The sequence below is a fragment of the Macrosteles quadrilineatus genome, unplaced genomic scaffold (genome assembly GCF_028750875.1).
Source record: "Macrosteles quadrilineatus isolate MER2022 unplaced genomic scaffold, UCM_ALF_1.0 Scaffold_73__1_contigs__length_606889, whole genome shotgun sequence".
Classification (NCBI taxonomy): domain Eukaryota; kingdom Metazoa; phylum Arthropoda; class Insecta; order Hemiptera; family Cicadellidae; genus Macrosteles; species Macrosteles quadrilineatus.
This window is the reverse complement of record NW_026542666.1, coordinates 57,718-82,944: the sequence shown is the minus strand read 5'-3', so window position 1 is coordinate 82,944 and position 25,227 is coordinate 57,718. Positions and strand designations below refer to the sequence as shown.

The following is a 25,227-nucleotide window of genomic DNA, read 5'->3' as shown; positions in this document are numbered from 1 at the left end:
TTTAGAACTGTATTCCTCCTTGGAAAGTTTTTCCTTGCAGGTTTATGAATTTCAGATACAATTTGCCATTTAGAAACCATATTCAATCATAACATCCGTCGTACGGCTCAGTCGGAGTAATGGATATCTCTGATATTTATCAATTATTTATATTGGTCAAGGTCATTTTAAAATGTGTAAAAAAGAGGGGGGGGGGAATAAACCCCCCCCCCTCTTCTTTACGGGGAGGATATTGGGACAGAGAAATGTGATATATAGGATAAGCTAAGAAACAGCTTGGATTTATTAGGTTAATTAGTTACAATTGAATAATGTCCAAAAGGAAGTGTGTCAATACCATTTTCCAGTATGTATCTTTTGTTATCATTGGATGTTATTGCAATCTTCTCTTGCACAATCGTATATAGTCTATGGTTGAAGCTTCTAATGGTTTTGAAAGTTGCAATATGAACTTGGTTTTCAAATAAACACTTTTTAAAATGTTCAAACTTGAGTTTCTTCTTCAAATATGAACTTTTAATTCCTTTCGCCTTTTTTATTACACCAATATCGCTGTCGGTGCTTTCAGTGTATAATTTTAATGAGTATAGTTTTGACATTAGTGCTACTACTTCTTCTAATGGGATTCCGTTTGTTTCGTCTTTAAATTTTCCTAACACCTTTTTGTGTTTACCATTGTCATAGTTAGGGTGATCTACCGGGTAGTCGGAAAAGTCGAAATCGTCTTTATACATAAATGTTCGTAAATCTTCATACATATCATGAGTTTTGATCCAATAAAGATATGCGTCGGTATCCATATATATAATTCCAATATTGTCTCTTCCGTAAAATGAAACCATCTTGTTATAATGAAAGTCGTACATGTGTGTTTTTGAAATGTCAAGTATACACATACCAACATACATAGGTCTATCCATTTTAATAGTAGTTTTGTCCATTGACACACAAACAAGATTTTCATTTATGATAATAGATGATTTAAAATTTGGTTGTCTTACAAGTTTTTCTACCTTTTTGGGATCCGACACTAACTTAACATTTTTATGTTTTCTTTTATTTTCTAGGGTCTTTCCAAATATTGCATTATTCATCAGCTTAAAAAAGTCTTTTTGGAAAGCCGATGATGCTGCAGCTCTTCTTTTTGTGTTTGAGTCAATGTATGTTTTTAACCAACATGATTGATTAAACTGTAAAACACGGTGAACCTTTTTTAATTTTAGACCAAGTTCGATGGCTTGTTGGACAACCCAAAAATGGGCAACATAGCGTTCCTTGTCGTTAAGCGTCATCATCAGCTTAGGATGTTTTCCGTCTGGTGGTATTTCAGATTTAGCTAATAGAGGTAAATCATAGTGATGATCATGAAGTGTGGATGGGTATTCAAAATCACACTCCATTATGAATCCGGTGTCTCCATTTTTTGGGATACTTGTTACATCACCTAATAATATTGGATCAATCCATTGAAAATTACCATATGGAAGTGGGTTTGACATTGCCCACCCATATAAGTTATTGGCGTCAAAATACCCTAAATAAACTGATGGGTCCTCCTTCTTGAAGTTTGGAATGTGTTTATTATTTGCTTTGACATGCCTTGTTACACTCTGGGTAAGTCCCCCACGGATACTAGATTCAATCATAAGCACCATATCAATGTCTGTTAACAGCTGTAATGTACATTTTGTTTCTTTTAACATAGCTTGCCAAGCTAATCCAGGCGAGGTGTATGAATGGAGAGGGTCTAATCCGTAGGCCGCTATACAGGTGTTACGGAATTCCTCCATTATATCACAAAGAAGTGTTACATCTAACTTCACATAAAAGTCACTATACTCGCCTAAGGTGTTCATGTTTAACTCACTCCATACCTGACAAGCATGTTGATAGTCTTCAGGGTCAATATTAGAATCATTTAACTGACTGTAAAATGCCTCAATGGGTGGTAGTGAGGTCTCGTTAAATCTTTCAGGATTATCAATATAATCATAAGGGTACACTCCTTTACGAAGAACCAAATCCATGTGATCAGATGCGACAATCTTTTGAGTTTCAATAAAATGTTCTCTTTGCAAATTAGCTGTCAATTTCTCTAAACTAGAAGCCATGAATCTGAAAGAGTCTACAAACCTTAATTTTATTTTACCTACTTTTTTCGAAAAACTAATAAATTTCTCCGTACTTGTAGCTAAAACATCAATCGCCCCTTTGTCTCTACCTAATTCAGGAATTATGAAATGAGAGTCATATCCACTTAAATTGTGGAACACTATTGGGATAAACTTTGGTAATTTAAAATTAATGTTACAACTGTTGCAAGCAGGGCCTTTGTAAAAACCAGTCAGGTGATCATGATCCCGAACACGCCTGTTGTCTTCTGTAAAACTACAGTCACAAAGGTAACATCTATCCGCACTTTCATGGAATGTCAATTCATCATGTGTAAGATGAATCATTGGAACTACATAACTATACAGTTTTTCCACCTTATTAGCTATATCATAAAGGTTATCTACAAATGACTTAGCAGCATTTTCACCGCGATATACAAGTGGTTGGGTTGTTAACCCGTACTGACGTAAATGATCTTCATCCAAAGTTGATTTAAGCATTAAACAAAAGCTGTTTGGTTCATGAAATTGAATTTTTTTAATTTTGCTTTGATCACACTCATCTAAAACTAAAGGAACTAACGATGACTCAAAGTCTGCATATATAACAATTGGTATTCGATATTGTTGAGCCGTTTTGTTGAATTTAATAAAAGCTCTATTAGGGTGAGGTAATTTAACCCTTACTTCGTCCTTACTATTGCAGAGACGTTGGTGGTCAAGTAACCATTCCTTACCCCCCAAATGAAATGGTTTGGCAGCGTAGCAAAAACACCGTTTGCAAATGGTGAGACTCATCTTCCTTTTGGATAACTGTCTTGATAAAAGTGCGTAAAAGTTTTTTATGTAAACATAATGTGAGATTTTACCATTTGTAAGAAGTAAAAGATCTGTATGGTCTCTACGTTCATGAGATGTAATCTGAATAGGAAACACATTATTAGACTCATCCAATCCATACACATTAACGGATGAATTAAGATTTTGTTTTTCGAATTTCTTGATATCTTTTAAAGACACTGGGTAAACCAAACCTGTAAAATTATATTTATGAGCCACTTCACTATAATAACGGCTTGGTCTATAGGCGTGCCTGTCTTCAACAAACTTTGCTAAAACAGCATACTTAAAACACTCATTGTCTTCATTTTGAACATTTATGCAAGTTCTTGTATTAGCAATCTTTTTGGGCAGTGGGATGAAACTACTACCTCTATCACCATACCCATGTTTATGTACACGTATATCTAAGCTGTCTACGCTTAACAAAGACCACCCAGATCCTCTTCCTTCATGTTCAGATATTTTAACAACAATTTCTTCCAAGCAACTGTCGACTTCAGCCTCCAGATCAGTGGTTACCATGATGGATTTATTTCGTGTTATAAACCCCCGAGGGGACACCTCATTTTGTACATTTGTAAATCTAGTGTCCAAGAGCAAGCCAAATTTGATAAAATTAAGTCTGGTTAGTTCCTGTTGTAGTGTTTTTATGATAAGGGGTTTAGCTTTTAAAATAAAATCTGACAAATCATAATTTGTATTAGAAATTTTGAAATGGTTTACTATGGCTTTAGGAAATGCTTGGGCTAATATTTCTACTGATAATTGTTGGTTTGGTGGTGCATACTGTATAACTGTTGGTCTGTTCTGTTGTAAGAAGGGGTCTTCAATCAAATCTTCATATTCCATAGGTGTTGAAGATTCATTAGACATATGTAAGAGTTCATTATGAATATTGAGGAGAAATTCATCCTCAAAAGACTCATGACAATTTTCACATTGATACATTTTTGTAGTTTAAGACACTACTAAGGAAACTAGCTACATTACACACTGCATGGTTGTGTTCATAGGAATGATATCAGTTGCGTGCGTGACTTATATATATAACACAGTGTATAACCCCCCACTCTATTTATTCAATAAGGGGGAGGGGATTAGACCCCAACCCTTTCCACCAATGGCATAAGTATTTTATGGTGGTGGTGGGGGTCGTGGGCGGGATTTTATAATAACGCAGGAAGCAGCATTATAGCTTACATATTCGCAATGCCTCCTACAGACCACACGAACCTTACTGGAGTAGAGCCTCGAATCTGGGAGACTGATTTTGATGAAGCACAAAATGAAAGTGATACAGAAAACGACGAGGACTTGCAAGAGATGCTAGAGGAAGAACAACTGGACGAGGATGTGAACAACGAACAAGGTCAACCCACACCGAACAATGAATTTCATTCGGACTACTGTGAAACACCAAAGATTCCAGTTCAAGCAGATGAAGTTGAAAATGGAGAAAATAAACTTTGTCGAGTATTACAGTTTTGTGGCAATGTTCGAAGAAGATTATCCTTTAGTTCAGAGAGTGAATCAGAAAATATGTAGCTTTTTACCATTTTTTAAAAACTCTTCAGTTTAACCTTGACCTAATTGTTGGACACAGTTAATCAAGCTAATAGCATCATTACATATTACATCTTAGCAATTTTTAAGTCATGGTAACGTAGCAGAACAAACTATTTGCAATGTTAAAAATATAAAATTCTGGTATATTTATTCCTATTCTTGCTACAAAACGAATGTAGACAAAGTATTATGGCTACTAATAATTTATATATTCATTGGCTATGTCTAATAAAATTCAACACTACTTAAGTATAAATTTGACAACAACTAAAAAGTTTTGTGGTAATTTTCGAAGAAGTTTATCCTTTAGTTCAGAGAGTGAATCAGAAGATATGTAGCTGATTTTATTATTTTTTAAAAACTCTTCAGTTTAACCTTGACCTAATTGTTGGACAAAGTTATTAAGCTAATAAAATTTCCGCAACTGTATTGATCATAAAAACGATACATCTTTTCGTCTTAGTAATTTGCAATATTAAAAATGGATCAGTAGGGGTTTTAATAAGAAAAACCAAACATAGAAACTTCTATCATATTTATTTCCATACTAAAAAACGAATGGTAACAAAGTATTATGGTTGCTAACCATTTATATGTTTGTTTTCTATGTCTTGTAAAGTTCAACACTACTTAAGTATAAAATGTACAACTACTATTCAAGTAAACCTGTTAACAAAGATGAAATGTAAAGGAATTAACCTTAAACAGTTAATGCAAATAAATTTTGTGTTTGTATGCCTAGATGCCTTTGAGGATTATGAAAATATATTGAGTTATATCATAAAGTGTTACACTTAATTTATACACAATGGCAATGAAGATCTTTTTGCAAAACATGAGATAAACATAATATATCTTTTAAATGTCCTTAGAATAGTTAATTTTACAATATAGAAAAATGTTGATGTAATATTGGACAACTTGAACAATCAATATGTTTTCTAAAATAACTTTATCAAAATATTATACATGAAACTTTGCGAACACATTGTTAGGATATAACAAATTTGTTTCTAATGTTTTATGAATAAATTAGATGGAAATCTCTGATTAAAATAATCTATTTCTAAAATCTCAAGGTCACTCTTTAAATGCAAAAATTGGGAACGCATTTGTTAGGCTATAACAAATGCGTTCCCAATTTTTGCATACTAAAGGAGAATTTAGAGGATAATTAAGATCAATTTGAAACTAAACCAATTTATAATGTTACAGATGCCCATCCCGAAGACCGATCACGAATTATGTAGTATCGGTGGGTTGTATTCGGGATGGTCATGCCTCTGGGTAATTTAAGTCGGAACCTGTCATTTCCTTCTCTTAAAATGACTTCACCGTTTGGTGTCATCAAAAGAATTTCGAATTTACGATTTTTGGGTAGCCTATCAATTCTGGTTTTTTTAGCTTGAATTTGTGGTGGACGACAGGGTCGAGCAAAGCCTGACGTTCGTGGTTGGCTAGGCAAAATCTTGTCTATCACAACAACACGTGAGGTGCTCGGTGTTGGATCAGATGTACAAGATTTTTCCTGAGCCTGGCTTTTGACGATTATTGATGGTCTTTCAAATGACTGAGGATTGGTAGCGACAGGTTTGCTGCTAATAATTTTAGGTTGAGTGGGTACCATCCTGCTTTTCCCCTTAGTGTGGAGGCTGCACACATTAGCATCAGAAAAGCAGGACTTTTCACAACGCTCACCTTTTTTCACCCCTTTTTGGAAAATATAAGAACATTGTGGCTTGGGCTTAAATGCAGCTCGTCTTTTGGCCATGAGTTTTACCAATTTTTCAGAAGGGTTTGAATGGGGGGGGAAGGGATTCTTTTGAGGATTCAGTTTTAGTAAAGAGTTTTCTAACAACGGTGGGTGCAGCAGGGAGGGATTTGGGTGGGGGGTTTGGAATGGTAATTTCAGGAGAATCTATGTCAGGCATTTGGTTCGAGGAGGAATTTAAATTAGGAAGAGTTAGGCTATGTGGTTGAGGTTTTGGAGATGGCTTACGTTTGGGAGTGGATTGCTTTTCTGGAGATTTAATAGGAGATAGCAAGGAGAGAATTATGGGAGAGAGAAGCATGGATAGAGGGGACTTAATTGTTTGATTTTTGGGCGATGACGTAGAAGAAGAGGACGAGGACGATGAAGAAGACGAGGAAGATGATGACGAAGAAGAAGAAGAGGAAGACGATGAATCAGACCGTTTCTTCGACGAAGTGTTACCAGAAGAAGGTTTCTTCAATCTATCTTCAAACAAAGCAGAAGAAGATCCTGGCTGCGAAAGAGTCTTGGCGGCAAGGGAAGATTGAGTTGATATTGTAGTTGTTTTCTTTGCATCGTCAGACAAAGCAGATGAAGAGGATCCCGGCTGCGACAGAGTCTTGCCTGGCTGCGAAAGAGTCTTGGCGGCAGATGAAGAGGATCCCGGCTGCGACAGAGTCTTGTTGACCAGGGTTTCAGAAGGAGTTGATGATTTCATCTTCTTAATACCTCCAGTCAACGCCTCCTGAAGTTTAGATCTCTTCATGCCTGCCACTGGCTTCATTGGCTTGGTAGTCTTTCTTAAGCAGGGGTCCATGGCTTTTCTGCAGGCTGGCAACAGAATGATGTTATTAACCAATATGCTCTCTCATTTATACCCACCCTAAGTGGTGGGGGATATAGATAGACAGAGTGGGGGAAGATATGAGTGTGGTAAAGAGGTGGGGGAATAAGTACATCTAAAAGGAGGAGTTGCATGTGGGCAGAGAAACTATTTTAAAGATAAAGTTTCAAACAACCAATAATACAAGTAGGTCAAGGTCATTAGTTATTTAAAAAAAACATGCAAAGATTCAAACCACTAACACCAAGTCACAACTACTAAAGCAAATTATCTAGCAAGAAAGACTAAACAGTACATGCATGAAGAACTTTTAGACATATAACATAGGCAAGGGCTTGAAAGGAGCAGCTTGGGTTTACCATTGCTGTATGTTAAGGAAGGGTAGAAATGCGACTTGGTTTGACCACTGTCGCATGTTCAGGAAGGATTTAAATACAACTTGGTTTTACCACTGTTGTATGTAAAGGAAGGATAGAAATGCAACTTGGTTTGACCACTGTCGCATGTTCAGGAAGGATTTAAATACAACTTGGTTTTACCACTGTTGTATGTAAAGGATGGATAGAAATGCAACTTGGTTTGACCACTGTCGCATGTTCAGGAAGGATTTAAATACAACTTGGTTTTACCACTGTTGTATGTAAAGGATGGATAGAAATGCAACTTGGTTTGACCACTGTTGCATGTTCAGGAAGGATTTAAATACAACTTGGTTTTACCACTGTTGTATGTAAAGGATGGATAGAAATGCAACTTGGTTTGACCACTGTCGCATGTTCAGGAAGGATTTAAATACAACTTGGTTTTACCACTGTTGTATGTAAAGGATGGATAGAAATGCAACTTGGTTTGACCACTGTCGCATGTTCAGGAAGGATTTAAATACAACTTGGTTTTACCACTGTTGTATGTAAAGGATGGATAGAAATGCAACTTGGTTTGACCACTGTCGCAGACAAAGATTCATTCAAACCCTAGATAGACAAGGGTTTGAAAGGAGACAGAACATGATGTGTACCGTGCGAGTACACAAGATGTAGTGAGGTTTGAAAGAGATTCAACTAGTTTTGTGCGCTCTGGTGGGGGGTTGGACTAAGTGGAGGCGTGGTCTACTCAGCCAATCACAGGACAGGTAGCGTAGTGGGGACGGGGCTTGCTGGAGGCGTGGTCTACCCACCCAATCAAAGGATATGAGGTGTAGTGGGGGACTAGCAAGAGCAGCCATTAATTATTAATATTTATTTTGATATTAATATTATTTGAAAGATAGCGGAATAGCCGTTTTAATAATCCAAAACAAGATACGTGATTTTATAATGCTTATGGAGATGCAAATTACAATTTAAAATATATTTTTTGGCTTAAGAATGTTCAATAATACAAGAAACAATATTAGTTGGGTCTCAAGAACGAGATATGAAGTAAATTAAATTATTAACCGAGCTAAGTAAAATAAACACATAACAATCGTAGCATTTTACAAATACTATTAACTAAAATATATTTAGTTGTACATGTATTTTTTAAGGAAAGATTACAAAGAGATAGAAACCATCTGAACTATGCGTAAACTAAGATTTTTCAAATAATTACCTGTAGTAAATCAGGAATACTCCGTGTTTCAAGTAAAGCTGCGTTAGTTAACTCTAGAAGAAAAAAAAACACATTAAGCAATTAAGTATTAGAACCATTTTATATGTTTTTTTTGAGAAGAACAAATCATATGTTAAGAAAATCGTATAAAAAACAACCAATTTAATCGAGCTATATTTTAATAAAGTCAGCAACTGACTATGAGAAGTACCTTGATTAATATTATAATTTAAGAGCGTAACAAAAAGTGAAACAATTCATGTACGTGAGAAAGCAATTTGAGATAAAAGAACAAAGAATAATTTAATATAAATACTATTAACTAAAATATATTTAGTTGTACATGTATTTTTTAAGGAAAGATTACAAAGAGATAGAAACCATCTGAACTATGCGTAAACTAAGATTTTTCAAATAATTACCTGTAGTAAATCAGGAATACTCCGTGTTTCAAGTAAAGCTGCGTTAGTTAACTCTAGAAGAAAAAAAACACATTAAGCAATTAAGTATTAGAACCATTTTATATGTTTATTTTGAGAAGAACAAGTCATATGTTAAGAAAATCTTATAAAAAACAACCAATTTAATCGAGCTATATTTTAATAAAGTCGGCAACTGACTATGAGAAGTACCTTGATTAATATTATAATTTAAGAGCGTAACAAAAAGTGAGTCAATTCATGTACGTGAGAAAGCAATTTGAGATAAAAGAACAAAGAATAATTTAATATAAAAATTGTTAAGTAAAATATATAGTTTTCTATTATGATTATTAGAATGTGAAGAAATTTTTACGTATGTCAATAAAGCAATCCTCAATAAAAAACAAAGTATAATTTTAGGCAATCACATTTTACCTTTTATAATCCAAACAAGTTAATAATTAATGTATTAGAGTCATATTTAGATATCTCGTTTTGTGAAGAACAATTTATACGTTTATACATTGTTAGTTAAGGAAATCGGTAACCATTTTTTCAATCTTAAAAATGTTTAGTTATTCAGTTTAATCAGTCCATATTTTAACAAATACAAAAACAACAAAAGGTAATTAATATTATCATTAGGACTACAACAAAATATGAGGTGAACTTGAATAAACATACATTTATTTTGGCAAGGACAATGTACATTATAAGATATTTTTTTATCCTAAATCATTTATTTTTTATTATAATATAATGATTTGAGGTAAATGATATAGTTTTTTGTTTGTATATATCACAAGAAAGATTATTTGCGGTTTACATAACATCTGTTACAAAATGTGAGACATTAAACACGGATAGTGATTTAGCGATATTGGAATACCAGTTTTCTTAAAAACATAAAACCATTGACTATACACAGAATAGACTTCCCAAGTAATGTAAAAATTTGAAGCAAAAAAGAAACGTAGTGCAATCTGTTAAGTGATAAATCAATCAGCTGTTTGCTATGTACTGCATTAGTTTTAATTAATAGTCAACAAAATACACTAGTAAACTCTAGTGAGATTGGCCTCAAATTTTTATATCACGTGAAAAGACTAAAAACTCACTGCCAATACCTAAACTATTTCTAATCGAAAGCCGTTTTATTCTGTAGAAAATTATTATAAAATAGGCGGTAAAAATGGTTGTAACGTATATTGTTGTATTCATACAGCAAAAGAATTTTTGAGTTAAGATAAGTGTTTTGTAAGTGCAGATTTACCGAAATATTTATTTATAGTCTTGTAAAGTTTTCATATAATTAGGATTATATTTGAAAGATAAGTTAGTTTCGTTTTTATATTATGAGAAAGGTTGTATTTAAATGATTAGACAAAATAGTGGTAGGATCTTTTATACAAATAGTTGAGCTAATTTAAGTAATGATTAAGGAGTGAGCTTCTTATAAATAAATAGTAAAAGCTAATATATATTAGGATACTATATGTATATGACAAGAAAAATTAATTACCTGTATATTTAGGGAATATTCCACAAATCACAATGGGACGACGTGTATCACAAACTGGAAACACTTAAACTTAAAATACAACAGGGAAATATAATTAAAACTCTGGAAATTACAAAATGTGACAGGATAAAATTGCTTGACACAAAGCAGTACGCAATACGAATGAAGCGTGTCTAGTTTGCGCGACAAACAACAATCTTGAACACAATGCAGAAACAATAATAGGTTAACTTACCTCCTACATAGATAAAATAATCCATTAACAAAAAGCCGTAACACCGCTAAGCGTAATCAGTGACGCTAGAAAAAGTAAAGCAATAACAGTTAATCACATGTCGGTCCCCCGCGAGAACGAGTAGGCCTAGTTATTTATAGGCACACACATGCGAACACTCACATCTGTTGTCGTTCCGTGAGAATCATCTCTCGGAAGATTGAAACGTCTCTGTGCAAACATTTAGAATTTCTGTAAACACTATATAAGTGTTAACAGAGTAAACTACAGATCATTTGACTCTTAGCTACCGTCAGGAAAACATGTCTGCAAGAAATTCAGCTCCTATTCAAGACCCCAAAATATCTTCAACATCGAATATCTCAAATAATAATATTCAAGAACAAAACACTCAAGAACAAAACACTCAAGAACAAAACGCAGTAGACGTAACTATGTCACCGATACAGAACTCACAAGTATCTAGTACCTCGTACTTTCTCCGCCCAGAGTTCGAAGATTATATGAGACAGCTAGTTGATGGATAGTTAAATGGAACAATACATATTTTTACAATCCAGTACATGGTATATTTGAAACATTAAAGCTGAACATTTAAAAAAACACATTCAGACAACCTTGACCTAATAACAATACCAACCAATCCACAACATACATCGCCAGAGTCGCTGCGTAATTCACGCTGCTCCACAATCACAAAATACTTACCAATTACCTAATTATGACGTCACGGGATCACCCCCGTGTTTGGCTACTACTATCATGAATACTTTGTTCTATAGAATTTATCATATAGCCTGTACTATAACTATACTATGTTGTTACGTCACTGACAATATATTCTGTTTGAAGCTCCTCGTCATAACAGTTTCAACGGTCCATATCCCAACAACGACATTGGCTGGTATAACCTGCACAATCGTACATCCGCTGCATTGGAAACACATTCGAAAGATTCGATACACTCTCAGATTAAACTAGCAAAGTTTCACTATGTTGTAGTTTCCTACCACAAATAACATTTGCTATTTATGGAATTCATTAAATTTTATCACACGTTTAATCAACCATGATATTTAAAGGAATGACTGGGTATGTTTTAGCCATTTAAAACGAGTGTACGAATTTTGAGGGAAGAAATTAATTAATTTAGGCTACTATATACTTTACTTTAATACTTTTCAATGGTGACCATACATATAAAATTGAGATGGTTGTCTATCTATCTGTCTGCCTTTCGATAACGAAAAATCACTAGTAAAGGTTAACCGATATTCCACAGGAATATATTATATACTGTTCAGAAAGCCCTTTTCTACAAAACTTCCCGTATGCTTGGGTTTTGCCTGTAAGCCTTACTAAGGGGTTTGCTCCTGGGCTTAAAGGTTTTGAGGTGGAAATCACCCCAATTATAAATCTTTATTGTTTACGACGGTAACAAAAAGGTATTCACGGCGTATTACAATATGGTAATGTTCAAAGTAAACGGGTCAATATTACATTCTATCATTGACTATTGGATACCGAAATAGACATCCCATCTATATGGACCAGCAGTAGCCATTTTTTAATTAAAAAAGAATGTAGTTGTGTGAGCCAGTCACAGAATGCTATACACTACAGTAGTGTCTAAAATTCTATTTTATATCTTATTTGTTGTTGCTGACCAGATTGATCATAACAGTTGTTATAACGCATCATAAGTCATTGACTATGTTTGACTTTGTTAAAAAGATTGTTTATTGGGCAGAATTTAGTCATTTAGATCATCACTATCTGTCGGCGGCTCACATAAACTACGACGATTTTGATAAAAAAGCTGGCTACAAATTTAACATGGGGATGATGTTCAGGGTAGAAGGAAAGCTCTATAATAGCGAAGTGAAATTATATACAATTAGATATTACATTTCTGATTATTTAGGTACCGTACCATTAATTTAACATGATTGAAATTTGTAGCGTTTCCTTTCATTAAACTTATACTGGACATTGTCTATTTTCATAATTTTTTAAAATTACAAATTAACGAAAATCAACTCAGGCCTTGTAGCAGATCTGGTTGCACGTCTATTATTTGGTATAATTTGACGTTCAAAAGTTAGTTGACCCAGTTTTACGATCAAAGTTTCTTGGGTGAATTAATTCTGTTTTGCAGCTGTTCAGTTTGGCTTTAAGGATTGCTTTCAATGAGAGGTCAGGCACTATTGGCTACACTGATGAAACAATGTTGCTTAGTTTTTAATCAATATTACAAAATAAATCCATTATTTATTTTGGTCCAATTTATAAACATCTAGTTCCGTGAATCTCTCTAGGTAAAATGCAGTAATCTTCCATAATGTATAAATCATTCGAAATTTTAAGTAACGTGAAATAATAAATAAAGTCCAGGAGTCATTTTTAAACAGTAGACCCGGTTATTTGAAGTCCATATTCTGGAAATAAAAATATATAAGCATAGATGAAGTAATATAATAATAACTTACTTCATCTATGATATAAGTTCCAGTTGCAAACACCACTCTTTGAATTTATGTTCTTCACGACGGGTTTTAAAGTTCCAGTTTTGTAAATTAAAACTATTAAAACTCCTATTTTATAAATCAAAACTTTTAAGTTCCTGTTTTGTAAATAACAACTCTTTAAGTGTTAGGAGTCAAAAGTATGGTAGTAAGAAGAATTCATAATTGGCTTAAAATATCTAATTTGTATGGTCGCCATTTCATTGAAAAGTATTAAAGTATAAGTAAAGAGACAAGTAAGTGAAAAATATTGTACTCCTTTTCTGCGATTTGTTTAAGAAACAAACTGAGGGTTCGTTATAAAATAAACGGTATCAGCATTCTGACACATACTTTCTCCCATTAGTTTGTCAACAACCTTTATCATGTGTAAGCGGTGAGAGTAAATATACGGAAATGGGATTTATACAATTTTGTTCACAATTTAAAGGACTACATACTAAATTTTTATCAAAATCTTTCGGCCATTTTTGTGAAAATCGTATTTTTCCGTGGTTTTATGGGGTTTTATGGGAAAATAAAATAATTTACAATAACTTTTGAACCATAATTTTTACAGAAATGGGATTTGTACCATTTTGTTCAGAATTTAAAGGGCCACAGCATACTACATTTTTATCAAAATCGTTCGGGCCATTTTCGAGAAAATCCGATTTTTCCGGTTTTTTATGGGTTTTTATGGGAAAATCCCCATTAAAAATCAAAATTTCAAAAAAATGAAAAAAACGCCTGGAGATACCATGGATTAGAACCTACATACCAAATTTCATCGAAATCGGACCACAGGTGTAGTCCCTAGCTCTGTACACATCCAGACACACAGACACACACACACACACATACGGGGTTTTACCGAATACTCGCAAACACCTAATTGTGGCATCTTTCAACCTGCGGCCACCAGTGGATGAAGGAAGGTGGTAGAAACATGTCTGCATCGATATTTTTAATGAACACTCCATTTTAACATCTAACATTCCAGTTTTTAAATTGTGGCACCATGCCACAAATCGGTATATATCAACAGTGTGTGGACAGGATGCCACTAATGCGTTGTAGTGCTTGAGCGGTGTGTGCGCCCCCCCTACTTCTCGCGTGCGCTGTTGCCAGTTCTCCGTTCTAGTTCCTTCATTCCGTTCTGTATTCATGTGGCTATGCCCTAGCCGCTGTAGCTCATTTCCCGCGCTCATGACGTCGTCTTTTATTAGTGTAAGGATTTTATATGAAGTTTTTTTCAAAGCTCCAATAATTTTTACAATTATTGGATTTAAAGTCAATGGACCAAATGAAATGTCGTGAGGATTACATAAAACTACATGCTATTTTGTTGATATTTTATCGTCACATTGTATGTATGGTTTACGAACTGAGATACTTGGAATAAAGGCCTTAATGTGCTGGGTAAATTATCAGTTTCATGGGAATCTATATATTAATTACGTAAGCTGATTCATTGCGTCAAAATTGTGGGCGACTGGGAAGTCGTAGAACGACGTGAGAGGGCTCAAATTAAAGGTCTTTATCCCGTGACGGTGGGAAAAATAGTGAAATTCCCAAAATCTTAACACAAAATTAGATATAACGTACAATGTTCTCCATAAGAATAGCATTAGAAGGCATTTACTGCTGATTTTTGTTTACTTCAATCCAGCTGATCGTGATTTTATCATTAGCAAGTAAGCTTACATTTGGATTACTCATTTGCCAGTCAATTCTGCAATGTAATGTATACTATATAAAACCAACTATATAAAGGGATAACGTTACCTTTAATAATCAAGACTTTTTAGTTATGTCAAAGTTGAAATAAATTGTTTTCAAGATTTAAGAAACGATTCAAGATTAAAAGAAGATCTTCTTTGTTTTTATTTCAAAACATATGTAAAAGATTTATTCCAATTTTTTTTTTTAATTTACTTACATTTATATTTGAGATTTATTGTAGTGTTTAATCAATATTTTGTATGAAGTGGAATAACCTCAACGGTTACTCTTAGAAAACAATTTGGGAATAGAGATGAAGTAGGTTCGTACAGGTATTTAAACGAACCAAAAATATTTATGTCGTGATTAGTTTCGATAACTGGGTAATGGAACCCTAACTAGCCGCAAAATAGTTGGTAATTAGACGTTGACTAGGCCTTTTTTGGTAGAATATGTAAATCAATCGCACCTTTAGGAGGATTAACACCACATACTTACACTAGGCTAATAGTGGTTTTTTAATGTTGATCACAAACAAATTTAGGTCCAAGTTCTGTCAATGGGATGCCTTTACTTAAGAATAATTTTGTTAAACCTTTACAAAATGAGCATAGACTTAGAAATAATAACTGGGTAGGGTATCTCAACACACCATTTTTTGGCTTTTCTTATTTGACGAAAACAATTTCCAATACTGTATTTCAATCGGGGAAGCCTTGTTATCAGCATTAACCAAAAAACCAAAGCTACCTTAATAAACCAATATTTATTCATAAACATGTTTGCTGCCTTTAGCAGTTAAACTCATGAATCATTCAAATTCTTTATTGAACATAACGTTATCAACAAAAGCAAACAAAGACAAACAACAAACTGTTTTGTTTTTTTTTTGCACAAAAGATATGTTGTAATGGGATATCTAGGCCTATCCTGACATATAGAGAATTTGATTCTGAGTTTGTTTAAATATTCCAACAATAATTCCTTTTCCGTAGCTTTTTAGGGACTATGTCCCTACAAGCCACTAGTTTACATTAAAATACGCAATAAGTATGACTCCGTTTTTTCTGTATGCATATAATTAATTCATGGTAATGTAAAAGTATGCGTAACGAATTTTTCACCTCACTATGATGTTTTTAGCTGTTTTATATACATTTAGCTGGTTTATATTGGTGGCTGAAAGTTACGTTTTGCTGGCCATGCCAGCTGTCATCGTCATATGGGGACCGAGCAGGGGTTTACATCCCTAGGGCCGCAAAATCACTTGTTCGCCTATTTACTTAAAACATTAATGTATATTAAATGCACAAGCTGTATCCATGGCATTGCAATAGACTTGTTTTTTGTCACAGCTGCCTAGACAACTATTTATTGTTATTTTTGATTTTGCTGATTCCTTAAAATATTTCACATAAATAAGAGGGACGTTATATTGCAAAACATACTTGGGTAAAAAAAAACCGCTCGTACCACGAGCCAAAATGGGTTTGCAGCTCTCGATCGTTTCACGTTCTCGACTTCGTCCCGAACTTAAAACCCGATATCGAGTCGGCAAAACCTCACATTAGGCCCTAGGTACGAAATATACTATTTTTTTACGATGGAATTAGAGACCCAAAGATTCTCACCCCGTTGCGAAGCATGGGCAGATAGTTAGTTATAAGATTATAAAGTCTTTACTGTTTTGTCTGTACATTGCGTAGACTCATGAAGTGTTTGGTTATTTCTACGTTGTATAAAATAAGATAGCCGAAACGAGTCTTGTGTATATATCTGTACGTTTGTTTGATTCTTACTGTCATTGTGCCTGTAACGCAAAAATTCCAATTCACGTGTCCTACCTTGGGAAAACTAGAGTACCGTTCATGATCCAAATAGTTTTGTAATTGTTCGAATAAATTTGCCAAGTTTGATCAAAATATATCCATAAACAAGCAAACTACAACATTTTACAATATTCTTTATATGAATAATAAGGGAATTTTAAATTTACAATTTTTGAATTTGTCCTGTTACCAATAACCGTACAAAAACACTTTGATATACTAAATTATTTGTTTTCTAAGCTATTTAAAAAGGTCTGGATATAAATTGGGAAATTTTGTATTTTTAAGGTAACGTTTTTCTCCATTTCATATATTAGTAACAATATGTATAGTATCAAATTCAGTAATAACATTGACTACTGTATTTAAACCTTAACACAAGTGTTTATATATTCATTGAGGCTACTGGTGCTACCGCTGATGGCTTATGCATGTGTACGTTAGTAGCTAGCAGACAATTTGCCAACTAGGAACATGAAATCAGCTGTTCCCCGTCCTCACTGTCGCGGTTGCTCGCCTAGCATGTCAACAGCTGACTGCTGTAAAAATTGGATGAGGCGACAGTAACTTTTTCTAGTACGCTTCTTTACCATGGCATCTGCTAATTCAATTTTGTCCTAAAAAATGTATACACATCTCTAAGATTTGTTGCCAACTAACAAGCAATTTAAATTAAAAAAAAAAAAAAAAAACTATTGTTAATCATCCTGCAAAACTGCTAATAATTCATGATCAAATTTTCATCAGAATTCCGTTAGTTTAAATCAACGATCACATAAGACCAATAGATGGAGCACATCTATATAACTAACATACAAGCAGTTTGGCTTCAACTCCGCCATCTTAGTGCAGGTTAGAAGTGGTTTTTTTTTTGTCCTAAGGACGCTAGGCACGAGCCTGGGATTGTTTTTCACATTACTTCAGGCTAGACCTAGGGGTTGCGGCATTATCACTTAGATAAAATCCATTGGTGACTTGGCGGGGATCGAACCTCAGGGACTGAAGTCCCGCGCTCTAACCACTACGCCAGCTCGCTCCCCAAGGTTAGAAGTGGTAGATGCCAATGAAAACGGCACCAAAACTCAATGTCCAGCTTCAAAATAACTTGACATTTAGACTAAAGGTAAATCGTTGACACTTCGTGTGAAAGATGTCAATTAGTCTAGGACACTATTGGTTCTAATTAAAAGCTCAAAAGTTTATATTTTCTATTTTAAATCTTGAAATAAAGTCGGTACTTTTAAATGAGTTTTTAAATATGACATAACAAAGTTCGTCGTCTGCTACTGTTTTTATTTCTTCGTCAGGTAAGTAAAAAAACGGTGGATTTTGTGGCTAAAGAGCTCAATTTCTTGGATAATATTTTTTTTTAATTTTTATAAAGGAGAGTTGTATAAAGAGTTTCAGAAACCATCTTGTGACTTTGAAAATGTTTACATTGTAAACCAAGCGCTAAACCTTTAACACACTTTAATACGATATAGATACATATATTATAAATTAATTTGTAGCTTTTTAGAATTTTTCTTTCGCCCAACAAGTTTTTGTAATTTTTGTTAACTAACTTTTTCTAAGATACGGTAAACGCTAGGAAACAAATTAAAAGCGTATTTTAAAGGCCATTGTTCAACCGTCATGAATTGTTACATACCAACCTTTAGGGCCCATTGGTGACATTGGGGGGTGAAAGTCTAAATTTAGTTCATTACAATTACGTCAATCACCTTGAGCTCTGCTAGTAAGATGCTGTGGTATGGTAGCGTGTCGGGGAGAAGGGTTATTGTTCATGCTTACTCATTCGCTCTTACCCACAAACAAATTCATTTCAAGCCTAAAATGAAGAATGTAGATCTAACTTCTATATTCGTTTGGAAAACGTCAGTAAGAGGCAAGTCTAGACTGTTCCTATGTCTGCGCGGTCCATCACTAGTTACTTTCTTTACTTATTTTTTTTTTTGAAAGCCTATGTGTCGATTATGTATCTTGAGCAATGTAAAATCAAGATGACGTTGTTCAAACTAAGATATAAATTTGGACTTCCTTGTGTGACCAAAATGGTCGCCTACAGAGCAACAGAAGTAGTATAGTTTGTCGCCGCCGTTTTTTGTGGTTCGAGGTTTTTGGGCCAACTCTCCGCCCATGCATAATTGCTAGTACATCTACCATTCTTCTTTCTAGTTGATATATTATATTTATATCTTATCTATATATTAGTTGTATGAGTTGTTTAATATTGTCAGTATAGTTTGTCGGTATCGTTTTTTGAGGTGCGTCGTCAACTCCCCGCCCCATGCCTAATTGCTAGTACATCTACCATTCCCCCTTCCAGTTGATATATTATATTTCTATCTTATTTATATATATATTAGTTGTATGAGTTGTTAAATATTACTATTCTCTTTTTTATGTTATTCCAACCTTATTGTATAAATACCTCTTACCTTTAGTGTCATCCATATGAAATAATATTTTAAATTTTCTTAATTTTTAGATGTATTATTGTTTTTATCAAAAGTTGGAACCTATATAATGTACTTAAATTTTAACAATTTTGCTGTATCTTTTGACATTTTTGAGATACAAGTGATTTTAAGTCTTGCTACAAAAAAAAAATACTCTAAAATTAGAAATTAATTTAAAATAGCTTACAACCTTGTAAATTGAAGACACTAATACAAGACCTACTTAGTTGGAATATAGTTAGATATCAAATTTAAGAACAAAAGATTTTTATAGTTACAGAGGACCTTTACAAGGAAATAGTATGTGACTTGCATTTTTTTTTTATACCTCTGGTTATAGTAAAGATATTGTCAGAGCAAAACATCTCTATAGACTTATATTATTTGATCTGTCTTGAAACTGTGCAAGATTACTATGAGAATGTTGCAAGAATTAAATCTACAAATCATCGCCTTCAAACCTTAACTAGGGATAAAAAGTACTACATTTTCATGATGTTAAGAGGTTTATTGTACAATATGTCATCAATACTATTATAAATTTGTTACTAGAATACGTATGAGTTTTTAAATCAAATACTCTGATATTTGTCCCCTCGAGTCATAAACATCAAGTGAACGTACTATACAAATACATTTATTATATTGAATTGTAACATGAACTATTTATAATATTACTTTTGTGTTATCATTATAATAGACAAATCACTACGGCTATGCAATGTAAATCTGAGAGTCAATTATCATGATGAGCTACAACTTTTAATCTAAATGGAAAAGTTATTCAAACATACATATACAAAAGTACAATACTGTATGACAAGAAAATAAAAATAATATTTGTTATTTGTTTTCACCCTATTCGTGTAAATTATGAAAATCAATCCTGGAATTTCTGGATTGATTAAATGAAATACGATGTCTTGTTTGAATAATAATATACATGTTTGCGTACTTTTCTATAAATAAAAGTAGTTAATATTTTCATGCTAAAAATGTTTAATAATGTCATCGAACATAACAATTGACTGTGGCCTGTTACTTTGATGTGAATTAGTTACTTAAATTTCACACATTTCACACAATTTGTACACAAATTTCACACATTTCATGTAATATAACAACTAACTTTGACTGTGATGTGAATTTATGTAAAAATATTTTACTCAAATTTCACACATTTTACACAATTTGTACAAACACTTCACACAATATAACAACTTATTGTAACTTTTATGTGAATTTGCGTGAAAAATTTACTCAAATTTCACACATTTCACACAATTTTTATACAAATTTTATGTTACGTAACAACTAGCTGTGACTGTGATGTGAATTTGTGTCATTTAACACAATGTTTCAAATAACTGCGACTATGATGTAAATTCGTCATACAAATTTTACAACTTTTAACAGATGAATGGTGGCTTCTTTGTACATATAAAAATAAAAATATTTGTTAATCTGGACTAATCTAAATTTGGCTATTAGAATAGAATTATATTACAATATTTACAATGTGCATAACCGAAATAAAATCTCAATATACACAGTGTCTGTTTACACGTAATTCTACTTTTTTAACATTTGAAAATGTATGCCCACTTCCCTTTAAATGATACTCTCGCATTTCATTCTTGATTTTGTCTAATTCACTATCAACTAACTCTTGCAAATTACTTGAATTATAAAATCCCTTGTTTTTTGTTTTTAGGTTTATAGTCACCACATCGTCTCCATTTAAATACTCCACTTCTACTAGGAAATTGGCTTTAAAAGAGCCAAGTGTTTCTAAGCATTGCTGGAAAGTATTTACTATTTCTGGTTTTATATTGGAAAGAAACTCTTCTAAATTTGTGGATGATGTTGGATATGCAGCAAATGTTTTTACCCTACACCTAAATGTACAGGGTATTTCCTGGAACAATGATCTGGACATTTTATCTTCTTTTTTCTATAACAAATAAAAACAAAAATGTATTTTAACCTAACACAATATCTGATATGATAGCAAAATCATACCCCAGGTTAGAGCAATAAAAACGCGTACTTTTGCATATGAGCTTAAACTATACATTATATACATAAATAACAAATAAATGCCTGTTTTATTATCCCCCCCCCCTCCCTCCATTATTTTAGGTGGGATATGTTACAATGATGATAAAAGATTTTAAAGATTTACAAATTTACAATTGATCCCCCCCCTCCCTTTTTTTACTCATTTTCTCTTCTGTCCTCTGACTCCTCTTCTTCTATTTTCTTCTTTTCCTCTTCAATCCTCTTGTCTCCAAAGGGGAGGGTGTGTATCCTGTCAGAGCAGAGGAAACGTTTGGGATCGTGGCATCGTAGAGCGGTTTTAAATCCTGTAACAGTAGTGATTTGCATTCTACTGCTTGAAATGCGTGTAAACGGGAGCTTCATTTCAAAATTCCCTAGAGACATCAAACTTTGAAAGTAGTCGTCGAAGGTCACATGTTTTCGCAACATCGATTTTTGTGTCCCCTTAGCCTTCATACCGTAAACCACTATTTGTCCTGTCTCCAGTATCAATTTCTTCTTGCTATACACTTTGGAGCACAGCCCTACATATTCTACTGGCAAATCTCCAGCAGCTTCGTCCTTTGCCAGACCCAAACCAAAACGTCTCCCAGCCTGGTACAAAATATGATTCGTAGGGTAGTTGGATGTGTCAAGCCTGGTGAAGATTGGACTATTTTTTAGGTCCTGGTACAAGTCTTGTGTATATATGTGGGCTAGAATACTATCTGTATCACTGTACCCCATTCTAATTTTATTTCCATACATGGGTTTCAAATAGTCATAATAAAAGGAATACATTATAGTTTTACTGATGTCTAATATAGCAACACCCATGTATATTGGAGTATTGAATATAATTTTATGTTTATGCATGACGAAGACTAGGGTGTCCTCTGACACAGCATAAAACTCTTTAAATAGTCTACTTATTGAGAACTTGTCCACTTGTTGATTGGTCTTCGCAATCTTAATATTAACACGATCATCAAGTTTCATTATAGATCTGCCAAATGCGGAATTTGAAAACCCTTTGTAAAAGTCTTCTTCAAATTTGTTTTTAGATTGTTTACGCATCTCTGTATTCAAAAGGATGAATTTCTCACACCATTTTGATTGCTTGAATTTTAGGATCCTGTGTACATGTTTGGGAACAAGACCATGTTTCATAGCCAGCTGTAGACTAGTATGGTGCAGTACATAGTTGGTCTTGTCACGGACAGTGGCCATGAGACACATATTACCGTCCTCGTTTTCTTCTTGAGTCGGAAGAAAAGGGTAGTCCCCGTGTGCTTCGTGGAGATGTTCAGGGTATTCCATTGTCACTTCTAAAATTGCTCCAAATTCCGAATCCTCGCCAGCTTCTAAGATGCCTTCCAATTCGTCAATGTCAGCCCATTCAAATCCTCCATAAGGAAGGGGTTGGCACATGGCTGTGGCGTATAGCGAGTTCATATCTATGTTGTATATGTATGATGACGCTTCCTCCTTATTATATAACTCCCCCATGTAATAATTGTTGGCTTTACAATACTTTAGGGGTGCCGTTACAAATCCACCTCTCATCCCCCTTCTGCAGAAGTCGTGCATCTCTCTGCAAGTTAGCAACTCGAGCCGTACATCAGTAATTTTTAGCATAGCATCAAATGCGAGACCTGGAGCGGTGAAATAATATGCAGGGTCCAAACCATAAGTCGAGTGTACAATCTTCCTAAAGTTTTGGAAAACATCTCCAAGGATAATCACATCTGTCCGTAAATATAGCATTGTATATTCTTCAAGATTAGCAATATTAAAGTGTGACCACACCTTACAGGCATGTTCATACTCTTCTGAACTTAACTCTTCATCTGTCAAGGAGTTGTGGAATGCTTCAATTGGTGGGAGTGATGTCTTACTCAATTTTGACATGTCTGTTAGATAATTATAAGGATAGACACCTTTCCTTATTATAAGACTGAAGTCTTCCTCGCTAGGAAAAAACTTCCTACAAATTTTCTTTTGATTATTCTGTAGGTTGTTACACAATTCGCTAAGACTGCGAGGCATAAACTTAAAAGAGTCTATGAAACGGAGTTCCATCTTTCCCACAGTCTTAGAAAACGATGTGAATTTATCGTTAGTGTTTGGAACGACTTTCACTTGACCGAGGTAAGGTATTATGAATGCCGAATCGTACCGCGCTAGGTTAGCCACCACAACCGGGATGTGTTTTTGATCTCTATAAAAAAGATTACAGATCCTGTGACAACATCCACGATATTGGCCTGTCAAATGATTATGATCAATTGATTTTGGGTTGTTAAGTGTAAATTCTCCCTTGCCACAAACATGGCAGGTTGTACAGTTATCAAATTGTCGCTGTTGTTCCTCTGTTAATACTGGTATCTGCTTAATCCTATTGCTGTAGAGAATAGATTCAATTTCCCGAACATCGTCCATAAGCATAGACAATATTTTTTGTGGTGCGTCCAATCCGCAGTATTCTCGAAGAGGTTTAGTATGCTGTCCCTCTTCATCCAGTAGTAAGTAAGATGCAGCAAAAGGGCAATGTTTTTGTAGAATGGTAGTGTTACCAGTCGAAACTTGTGGCACATTTAACGCCTCAAAATCTAAATAAGCAATAAATCTAATCATTTTCTGTCTATTGTAGTTTTGAAATTTCATATGTGCCTTATCTCCAATAGGCATTTCGAATTTAGTGGGGTTATCGGGATCGCAAGTAGGTTTGTGCCTATCCAACTGTTGTACAGCAGTCAGTCCAGTTCTATCATAAAACCGTTGCCCACACCTCCTACAAACACAAACCCGCCGATGTAAATTTCCAAGTTGAAGTCCAACGAGAGCGTCAAAGTCTTTAATGTAGTGGAACGTACCATTTACATACAATAAGTCTATGTTGTTGTCTAAGTTGACCTTGGGTGGGTTCCATGGGAGTATTCGACCGGCATGTATAAAGAAAATAGATAGGCTACAATTATGTCTTGCTTCAAACTGTGCAATAAAATCATTATCCGGTCTCAAAACGGGGAAAGTGATATCACTCCAGTCATATTCATTTTCAAATTCAAAGGCTTTTGTGGGGTCTTCTTGAGAAAATTTACACAATAAAGCAAATTTAAAAGATATGTTTTTGTGTTGAACCGGAGTTAGAATTATATTTGGATTTTTTAGAATGTTGTCGCCGGTACAGGTCTCATCCATGTGTTCTTCTAATTTAGACTTTTCAGCGAAAAGTGCGTCGCAATTAGGACAGCAATATTTATTGCCCACTTTATGGTGTGTGTCTTTTAAATGCTCTTTGTATGATTTAAGTGTAGAGAATGTGGTTTCACACAATTCTTCCGAACATTTATACTGACATTTAGTCTTTTTGTTGCACGTTCTAATGTGTCTTAAATATGTGTCATGACGCTGAAATATATTTTTACAAATGGGACATTTATGCTCATCAGTCTTCTTTACATGATCAACTTTTAAATGACGTGTTAAACTTTTCTTGTTAAGATACGACTTTCTACAGCCTGGGAATGTACAAGGAAAACCTTTAGTCGAATGACAATCTCTAATGTGCTCACTCAAACACCACCTTTCATTGTAATGTCTTACAATTCTAAGAGCGAAACAAATGGTGCAGTAAAACCTGTCTGGGTGGGAGTCTTCAAAATGGGATTCTAACTCGCCCGGCGTTGAGAAAATGTAATTTGGACAGAGGTCACACTCAATTTGGGCTGTACTCGTTGATGCCATGACGTTCCCAATACCTGTGACCAAA

General features: G+C 34.1%; 2 protein-coding genes across 2 annotated transcripts; both read right to left on the bottom strand.

Moving 5' to 3' along the window:
- Positions 1-6,310: 6,310 nt before the first annotated feature.
- On the bottom strand, positions 6,311-8,768 carry LOC128981975 (uncharacterized protein DDB_G0271670-like). Its single transcript, XM_054400998.1, has 2 exons — positions 8,714-8,768; positions 6,311-7,107 (listed from the first exon to the last, which is right to left on the bottom strand). Exon 2 carries the CDS (start codon positions 7,091-7,093, stop codon positions 6,311-6,313), a length of 783 nt encoding a protein of 260 aa, XP_054256973.1. The 5' UTR covers positions 7,094-7,107; positions 8,714-8,768.
- A 12,861-nt stretch (positions 8,769-21,629) lies between these two features.
- Positions 21,630-23,363, bottom strand: LOC128981986 (uncharacterized). The gene has a single exon (XM_054401015.1). It carries the CDS (start codon positions 23,361-23,363, stop codon positions 21,630-21,632), a length of 1,734 nt encoding a protein of 577 aa, XP_054256990.1.
- Between the last annotated feature and the right edge of the window lie 1,864 nt (positions 23,364-25,227).

Bases quoted from the DNA above. Each gene is read 5' to 3' on its own strand.
- LOC128981986 (XM_054401015.1), bottom strand. From the start codon at position 23,363: ATGTCAAAATTGAGTAAGACATCACTCCCACCAATTGAAGCATTCCAC.
- LOC128981975 (XM_054400998.1), bottom strand. From the start codon at position 7,093: ATGGACCCCTGCTTAAGAAAGACTACCAAGCCAATGAAGCCAGTGGCA.